Below are 9,884 nucleotides of genomic sequence, written 5' to 3'. Positions count from 1 at the left end.
CTCTCTCTCTCTCTCTCTCTCTCTCTCTCTCTCTCTCTCTCTCTTACGTATATCAGAGCAGTGGATTCATCTGTGACAAAAGACAAGGGGTAGGATTGTTGTGATCTGAAAAAGGCAGGAAACAAGCAGTAGATAGATGCATGTGTGGGCTGGACTGGGGCATTTTGACCATCGATGGTTTTCCTGGAAGTATCTATCATGTTCCCTTTTCAGAGCTCAGGCCAAGGTTACTGATGAAATGAATGCCTTGTGATTTTCCCCAGGGAAGCAATGGGAGTTGTGCTGCACAAGGATTCAAAATGGTATCAACAGTGGAAAGATTTCAAGGACAACAATGTCGTCTTTAATAGTAAGTGGCAAAAAACTTTCTTGACCTTGGGTCATTTGGGGTGCAGCAGCCACAGCATCCTGTCTGAAGTCAGCTTGGAGAAGGGTCTTTAGTCCTCTAGGGATAGGCCTGAGCCCTGTGCTGATAATGTTTCATCAGGGACTTGGAGAAAAGCAGGTGATAAGGATGGCTAACATGCTGGATGACAGGATACAAACAGATCTTAATAGACTTGAATAATAGGCTAAATCTAGATGCAATTGAAGTAAACATAAGTACTCTTCTTGGGTTAACAAAATCAACTTATAAACTCAAGATGGAAAAGGCTTGGTTAAACACCAGCTCATAAAAAAGATCTGGGTATTTCACTAGCCCATCAGCTCAGCATGAGTCACAGGGTAGCCCAGCAGCCAGGCGGGCTAATGGCATCTTGGACCGCATAGAGAGACACAGTGACTGAGAATGAGGGTCCTAATGGACCATATTTGAAAGGTTGTGTTCAACGTGGGGTATATTTTATTTTATTTTATTTTTATTTTGTTTTTTGTTTTTGGTGAGGCAATTGGGGTTAAGTGACTTGCCCAGGGTCACACACACAGCTAGTGAATGTTATGTCTCTGAGGCCAGATTTGAACTCAGATCCTCCTGACTCCAGGGCCGGTGCTCTGTCCACTGCATTGACAACTCCAGGTCCGGTTCTCTGTCTGCTGCATTGACAATGTAAGAAGAATCCAGGGAAAAAAGACCAGCATAGCATGATAGAGATTAGAGATTCTGCCGTATTGGGGTTCATTGAAGGAGCTGGAGAATTAAAAGGCTTGGTGGGATGTTATCCTTCTTCACTTTGACCCCAGAGGACAGAACAAGGAGCAACAGGTGGGAGTTATGGATTGTCAGGTTTTGCCTCAACATAAAGAAAATTTTCCTAACAATCAAAGCAATTTAAAAATGTGCTGGACTAGAGATGGCACCTCCCCCTCGTTGGAGATTTTTGGGTAAAAGCTGGATAAACTCTTGTTGGTGGGTGTTGTCTAGAAGATTCTTGGTCAGGTGCAGGTAGATCTAGATGGTTTCTGAGATTCTGTCAGTCAATTGTCAGGCATTTATTAAGTGTCTGCTTCATGCCAGGCAATGTGCTGGACTCTGAGAATATACAGATAGAAAAAATCCCAACTCTTCTTTGACCTTAAGGTAAAAAGGGAAGAGGGAGGAGAGGGTGGAGTTAAAGGAAACACAGAATTTCAGAGTTGGACAGGTCCTCAAGAGGCAGTACGATTAGTGGAAACAGTGCCAGCTTTGGAGTCAGGAAAACTTGGGTTCAGATCTTGATCCTGACTCTGTGACCAGGGGCCTGTCACTTAACCTCTGATTACTGACCTTCCTAAATGCTATGTAAATGTCATTGTTATTACTACATGGAGACAGCTATTGTATCCCCCTAAGTTTTCTCTTCTTTAGGCTAAGCATCACCTTAAGGAAGGGCATAGAATCTCCAGTACCTGATGTGGAGATTTTGTCCAGCTTCTTGGAGGGTACCTGCTGGAAAAGAGTGAGGGAGAAAATCTTTGATCTACAAGGTAGGGAGATACCTGGAAGAGCTCTTGTCACAACAGACGCCCCTGTCATGGCAGCAGGCAAGGAGGTGGTTCTCCTGAGGGTGTTCCATCTTTATTGGTAGAAAGTTGAGAAAACAGGATCCTTCATCTTAATCACTGATCATTCAGGCAGCTGGTTTAATTCCCCACCACACCCACACAGAGCACTTTGTTGCCTTGGCTGGTAGTGTTTGCATTCTCAATGAGCTATGGAATTAGTTGGGAAAGGTCTTTTTTTTTTTTTCTTAAATAAATGGTCCATTTTTTCATGCTCTTTCAATGTATTGATCAGTTGTGCTGGTATTTTTTCCCTCTTGAAACGCTGTTTGGTATATGGGCTGGTTCTCTGCAGGTAAATGCTTGGTATAACTATAATGATGTAAAATAAAGAAGATATCAATTAAAGCTCATTTAAAGTAATAAACAACTGACCAAAAAGAAAAACACCAAGAAAGAGTGGTCATCAAGCCTTTGCCTGAAGGGATGAGAAAATATACCTTCCTCCCTTCTTTGTAAAGGATGGCAACTGTGGCTGCGGAGCATTGTGGAATACACACAATTTTTGCTTTACGTAAATTCATATTACACAAAATCATCTTTATATAAAGAATTCTGAAAGAAATTCCCATTCCTTCCACCCCTCCAAAAAAAAAAAAACTTGATTTTACTGTGCACTATTGGACACTCTCTCCATTCTTGCTCCTGCACTTGGTGCTCCATGGCCTCCTCCCCACCCCACTAAATGTGAAGATGAATTCCACTTGTCATCGATACATAGAATGTGTACGTGCATACAGACAACACAAAATCCAGTAGACTTGAGAGACAAGCAACTCCTGTTGCAAGACAACTCAGCAGGTATCACATCCAAATAGCCCTGAGTGAAACAAGACTGTCAAATGAAGGCCAGCTTACCAAAGTTGGAGCTGGATACATATTTTTCTGGAGTGGTCCCAGTGATGGAGAGCACTGTGAAGCTGGCATAGGTTTCACAATCAAAACTAATCTTAAGTCAACAGGTTTGTATGCCTTCCAAAAGGAGTTTATGACAGGCTCATGACAACGAGATTTCCCCTTGCAGGAAAGCACCGTACCACCATCATCAGTGTGTATGCTTCCACCAAAAGGAACCTCATTAAGGGTTCCTAATTCTGGGTGACTTTAACACCAGAGTAGACACAGACTATCAGACATGGCAGGCAGTCCGTGGGAGGAATAGAGTCAGCAACAGCAACAGTTACTTACTACTGAAGACTTGTGTCTCATGACCCTCTCATCACCAACACTGTCTTCCATTTACCTAAACACAATAAAACTTTGTAGATGCACCCTCACAGCAAACATTGGCATTTAATAGATTATGTCATTGTAAAGAGAAGAGATAGACAAGATGTGAGCATGATGAAGGTGATGTGTGGCACAGTGTTGGACAAATCATAGACTTACCCTCTCCAAGCCAAACATTTGCATTCAACAAAAGTGGTGGCCCCAAGGCAAGACAACTACCAGAAGACTTAATGTCAACAGATTAGAGTGCTTCTCCGAGTGCAGTTTGTTGCTAACTTGAAGGGAAAACAGCCAATGCATGATTGACAATGGTGGAGCAGAAAAGGAGCAGGGAGCTTTCAGAGCTTTGGTGTACAACACTACATTTACTTACCTGGGTCAGAACTCTCACAGACCTCAAGATTCATTTGATGAAAATGATGAGGAAATTCAGAAACTGCTGAATGGAAAACAAGAACTCCCCATTGTTTACTAGGAGGATAGTTCATCCATCTCTAATAAGGCAGTGTTTAACTCCATCAAAAGTAAAGTGCAGGGGCAGCTAGGTGGCACAATGGACAGAGCTCCAGCCTTGGAGTCAGGAGGACCCGAGTTCAAATTCGGCCTCAGAAACTTGACACTTACTAACTGTGTGATCCTGGGCAAGTCTCTTAACCCCTATTGCCTCACCAGAAAAAAGAAAAGAAAAAACAAGCAAGTAAAGTACAAGCAAAGCTTAGAAAGATGCAGGATTCCTGACTCAGTAAGGAGACAGATAAAATTCAGTTTTACATTGACAATAACAATCCAGTGTGCTTTTATGAGGCTATTTGTGGGTCAGAGACCTATATGGTGCATCAGCTACTCAGTGCTGATGGTGCCACATTGATTAGTGATATGTTCGTGTTCCTGGAGAGATGGGCTGAATACTTCCATAATGTTTCCAACAAACCATCATCATTCAGTTCTGAAGCCACTGGCTGTATACCTCAAGATAAAGTCAGTCCCTCTCTAGCCAGAATCCAACTGAAAAAAAGGTTTTGAATGCCATTAGGTTCCTCTCATTTGGCAAAGCTCCTGGTACTGATTCTATTCCAGATGAGATTGATAAGGTGGAGGTCCACTCTTCATAACAATGCTGACTGAAATCTCCTAGGTCATATGGCAAGAGGAGGTTATCCCTCAAGAATTCGAGGATGTCTCCATTGGCCATCTCTAGAAACGCGAAGGAAATAGACTGTCTTGTGACAGTGACGGTGCGGGTCTTATTCTTAGTCGTTACTGGCGAGATGGTTGCCAATTCTTAGTCGTTAACTGGCGAGATTGTTGCCAGAGTCCATAGACCAATCTCTTCACCTGAGAGCCAGTGTGGCTTCAGAAAGGGCTGGTATGGTGTTTGATGCCCAACAACTCAGGGAAAAATGCCAGGAGCAGAAGAGAGGACTGTACACAACATTCGACAATCAGACCAAGGCCTTTGGTACTATCAGTTGTGAGGGCTTGTGGAAAATTGATCTCAGAATTTGGTTGCAGTTCATCAGTATTGTATGTCACTTTCATGACAGCATGCTTTCCCAGGTTCTGGATAATGGAAGATGCTGTCTGTCTTGCTTTCCCGGGCAGCAGTGGAGTGAAGCAGGGCTGTGTGCTTGCCCCCATGCTTTTTACCATGATGTTTACAGCCATCTTACTGTATACCTTCAACAAGGATGAAAATGACATGAAGGTCAGCTACTGCACTGATGGCAAATTATTTAGCTTGAAAAGGCTATAAGCCAAGATTCAAGAGGAGAAAGAGTTGGGTGTGTGACTTTTTTTTCCCACAGTTTTTTCACAGTGCAGCCTCTGAGGCTGAGATGCAGCAGAGTATAGATCAGTTCTCTGCTGCTTATGCTAATTTTGGCCTACAGGAAAACAGAAGTTCTCCACCAGCCAGCACCCGGTACATCCATACATAGAACTATTGGTTACAACAAGTGGAGAAATTTTGGGTACTATGGTTAAGTTCACTTACCTTGGCACTATACTTGCAGCAATGTCCACATAGATGATGACATTGACATACACATTGCCAGAGCTAGCTCAGTGTTTTGGAGACTGACAGAAAGTGTGGGAGAGGAGATGGATTAGCCTGCCTAGTAAACTGAAGGTCTGCAGAGCAATTGTGCTGACGTTATTGTATGCCTGTGAAACCTGGACAGTCTACCAGCACCATGCCAGGAAACTGAGTCTCTTCCATTTGAATTGTCTTAGGAAGATTCTGAAGATCACCTGGCAAGATAAGGTAATAACCAGATACTGGGGTCCTTTCTTGAGCTGAACTGCCAAGCACACTGCAGAGAGGGTAATTTCAGTGGGCTGGCCATGTTGACCTAATGTTGACATAAGACAGTTTTATGGAGAGCTCACGCAGAGCAAGCACTCACGTGGAGCTTAGAAGAGGTGATACAAGGCCATCCTCAAGGTCTCTCGAGAACTTTGTGAGATTTGGGAGATACTGGCACAGGACCCCCCAGCGCTGGGTCCACATCAAAGAAGACATTGCTGTGTGTGCGAAGCAGAATTGCAGGAGCTCAAAAGAAATGAGATGCACAAACTTAGAGACGTCTGTCCACCCCAAAGGTTCATATAGACTGTGTGTGCCTGATCTGTGGTAGAACCTCGTGAGCTCATTGGTCCCATCAGCCCTAGTCAGACTCACTGTACATGCACTCCAACATAGTGACGTCATTTTGGTTCTCTTGGAATGCCAAGGACAGCAACCAGCCAATCAACAAAAGAAAGAAGGCTTCCCTGACCGGATCTTGGCTGCTGAGGCCCAGGCAGGGCTTTGGAGGAGGCTGTTGGTGGCTTCAGCCATGGCTTTGTTGGCTTCAGAACAAAAGGCAGTTAGATCTCACCTTTCCCTGTCTTCTCTTTCCGTTTTATTCACAAACCAAATTTTACTTTCTTGTAACCAGATTCGAATCAATTATGTGTAACAGTCACCTGAGTGCAAGAGGACGCTGACTAGGCATGAATAGGACATTATATACTTAGATTAGAACCAAACTGGTGAAACAAATGACTGCTCTTGCTACAATGTACTCGACAGCCCTGGGCACTGAAGAGGGGGTATAGGGCTATTGACTCTTGCTTTCTAGAACCTCAGTCTTTGCACACACAGAGCTCTTTACAGTGGCAGGCTGTGTGACCAGTGCCAAATAAGGGAAGTTAAGTCAGTAAGCATTTATGTGTATGTGCAAATCACTCAGGATACAAAGAGAGGTAAAAGAGCCCCTACCCTTGAGGGGCTCACAATCTCACAAGCAAAAATGTACATGCAAGCTGTATACATGAGAAATAGGAAATAAGAGGAAAGGCATTAGAATTAAAATGGGTTGGGAAAGGCTTCCTGTAGAAGATGGGATGTTAAACCAGGGAAATCAAGAAGTGAAGGTGAAGGAGAGAATTCTGGTAATGGAAGATAGGAAGTGCCTAGAGCTGAGAGATGGATTGTCCTGTTTGTGGAACAGTGAGGAGGGCCAGTGTTACTCAATCAGAGTACCCGGGGGAGATATAAGGTATAAAAGGAATGGAAAGATTGGGATTGGGGGAGGGGAATTGGTTACAAGGGGCTTTGAACACCAAACAGAGGATTTAGTACTTGATAAGAGATGATGAGGTCACTAAGTGATATGTAGAAGGATAAGAAATGGCCCAGTACAGAACCCTGTGGGCCACCCATAGTCAGTGTCACCCTTAAGGATCCAGCAAATGAGACAGAGTGGGCAGAGAGATGGGAGGAAAGCCAGGAGAGTAGTGTCCTGAAAACCTAGAGGAGAGAGTGATAGTGTCAAAGGCTGCAGAAGAGTCAAGAAGGATGAGGATCCAGCAAAGGCCACTGGATTTGAAAATCAGGAGATCACTGGCAACTTTGGAGAGGGCAGTTTCAGTGAAATAGAAGGTTGGAATCTAGATTTTAGGGGGTTAAAAAGAGGACGAAAGGAGAGGAAGTCACCTGTTGTAGATGGCCTTATCTGAGTTCATCTGTGGGAGAGATCAGTTGGAGGGGTTCAAGGAAGAAGGCTCCAGAGATAGAACATGAGACCCTGTGCTTAGACATTGGGAGGGATGGATTCCATCCTGAACTTCGCAAAGTAAATGAATGGAAAAGCTAATCATGTGCTAAGTACTGGGGTACAAACAGAAACAATATTCTCATGAAAGAAACCACACAAACAGGGGAGTGCTAACCAGGGATGGACACTTTAGTCCTCGTGAATGGAGACATAGGGGAGGAGCTTGCTTTAGCCCTTTGCCCAGTGGCAGAGTCCACTTGGTTGTGGTTCTTGTACTGAGGCTATATGAGTATGGCTGGGGAGCAAAAAGTGAAATGCGGCATGTTTGGGACCTTCCTGAAAGAATGGACCAGGGAGACTGGCTTCAGATATTTGAAAAGCCCTCATAGGCAGAAGTGTCTGGCACAAAGGAGGCCCTTCATAAATGCTTGTTGGTTAGGTGACCTTAGATGGCAGGCCCAGAAGAATGTAGGGAAGGTGCAGAGCAGCAGTTTTCTGACAGGAGAAAGAGAAGTCAAGGAGAGCTGAGCTTTTGAATCTAGCTAATTGGGAGAGTGCCATTGACAAAGGGGACCGTTTTAGTAGATGGCTTGGGTTGGGAGACAGCCTAATGGAGATGTGGGATTTGGATTGGGAGAGAGGTCATCTGTCTGCATTGGTCCAAGCATAGAGTGAAGCTCCCCAAGTTGTATTTGCCCCAGAGCAGATTTAAAAGTGCTTCCTCAAGCATTTGACTAATCTCAAGTACCCACTTGAGAGGGGTTGTCCTCTTCCTTGCTGACCCCTCATCAAGTCCTGCCCGCTGTGTAAAGCTGTTCACAGGAAGAGACCTTGTCGTCCGATCTGATCTCTTGGTGTTTAATGGCATAATTTTTGGATTGACATTGAACAACATAATTTGAGAAGACCCATTGAAACCTGAAGAAATGCACAGAACACGGCATTTGAAAGAAGTAGAATATTTGTGCTGTTTTGCTCAAGTTAATGTACATTTATGAACTCTTAGTTTATGGTGTCATGATCAACAGTATTTTTAAAATTTTTTCTCTTTAGGTGCTTGTGTTGACAGTAACTAATGTTAGAATGAATTTTTGAAATAAAGATAAACAGTTTATTCACAGGTCCTCCTATCTGCTTTGCTTTCAGGATTCTTTGAGATGAAGATGAAGTACGATGAAAGCGATAATGCCCTCATTCGGGCATCTCGAGCAGTGACAGACAAGATTACTGATTTAGTAGGTAAGCAGACCACCCTCCCCCAGGACCCAGGAACCGAGGGTGAGCACACTGCAGATACTCGTGACAAAGACTGCCATGCAGTTGGGAAGAGGAAGCTTCCAAAATCTGTGGTGCTGGGCCAGGTGTTGGGAGGTTAGTTGTACAGCCCGCCACTGGGGGTGGGACCCTGAGGCTTGATTAAGAATCTCATTCATCAGGTGGCCTGTTCTCGAAGACAGAGATGTCTGAAGTTCTGACTGAAATCCTCAAAGTGGATCCAGGTTTTGACAAAGATAAATTTCTGCAGCAATGTGAACGGGATATCATTCCCAATGTCCTAGAGGTAGGTGTTTCATGTGAGGCCCCTCAACACTTCTCCAGCATTTCTGCTTCTCAAGATTTTCAATTTCTTATGAAGGCCTATCAGTGAACATTCATCACTAACTGATCTGATTGAGGGACAATCCTAGTCCATCAGTATCCTTTGATTCTTCAACAAACCCATCAGGCATGTCATTGTTCTTAATTCCTCAGCTTTGGCTAATTAAAGATGAGGTTCATCCCAATCCCATCCCTGACTAGAGAAAGACTTTCAGGTTCTCAGAGTACTAATCACTTTGCATTTCATGTTTGATCAGTGGAAGCCCTGGCCTGGCTTGGCCTGGGACGTGCCTCAGCGAGTTGGGGAGGAGGGGATGGAGCAGCAAGGAGAGTTTGTCCCACAGAGAAACCGGGGCATTACTGTGAATCCTGCTACTGTTAATATAGCCCTCCTCTTTAAGGAAGTTTCTGACTTTCTTGAATGGTAGTGAGAGAATCTTATGATCATGCAGTTTGATAGATTGGGAAACTGAGACATGGGCAAGCCCCATTCAGGGGTAGATTTGAGGTTAGAACCAGGTTTCCTGGCTCCTGATTTGACTTGCTGCTGAACTCTTAACTGAACATTTTTGCAATTTTTCATATTCATCCATCAATTCAGCCAGTACTCTCTAGGTGTAGGTGAAGGAGATTCATGGGTGATTAGCCCCCTTCTCTCCCTAGCACCTCCCCCTTGTTTCCCACCTTTTGGACAGCGACTTGTGGTAGTTTGGGAAGATCGTACAAAAGCAGACTTCAGAGGGAGACTTAATTTGTTCTCACAGTTTTGTCTTTGCTTTCTCTTACCTTTCTTGCAGGCCCTTACCTCCATTTAGGACAAGAATCTCCCAATTTCTCTTTGCCGACTAACTGAAATCTGGTCACTTGTGTGTTGCAAAGCACACGTGCTGTGATGACCTGCTTCATTGATTATAGCTTTGCTGCCAGAAATAGAGATGATAAAGGAGGCTTGGGGTTGTGTGTTACGTCAGCATGTGTGTCTTTCTGGACTTTGGTTGGGTATTCCTTCCCTTTCTGATGAATTAGGCTGCAACT

General features: G+C 44.1%; 1 protein-coding gene across 1 annotated transcript in view; it reads left to right on the top strand.

Annotated features, from left to right (window-relative positions):
- The window catches only part of TIMM44 (translocase of inner mitochondrial membrane 44), a 43,307-nt gene that overhangs the window by 15,087 nt on the left and 18,336 nt on the right, over positions 1 to 9,884 (top strand). The window contains exons 7-9 of the mRNA XM_027844187.1: positions 264 to 349; positions 8,397 to 8,489; positions 8,687 to 8,811. Of these exons, the coding sequence (XP_027699988.1) occupies positions 264 to 349; positions 8,397 to 8,489; positions 8,687 to 8,811 (304 nt within the window). The remainder of the gene's footprint in view (positions 1 to 263; positions 350 to 8,396; positions 8,490 to 8,686; positions 8,812 to 9,884) is intronic.

This window comes from Vombatus ursinus, unplaced genomic scaffold (genome assembly GCF_900497805.2).
Source record: "Vombatus ursinus unplaced genomic scaffold, bare-nosed wombat genome assembly UNPS02014935.1, whole genome shotgun sequence".
Lineage (NCBI taxonomy): Eukaryota > Metazoa > Chordata > Mammalia > Diprotodontia > Vombatidae > Vombatus > Vombatus ursinus.
This window is presented reverse-complemented; position numbering and strand designations above follow the sequence as displayed.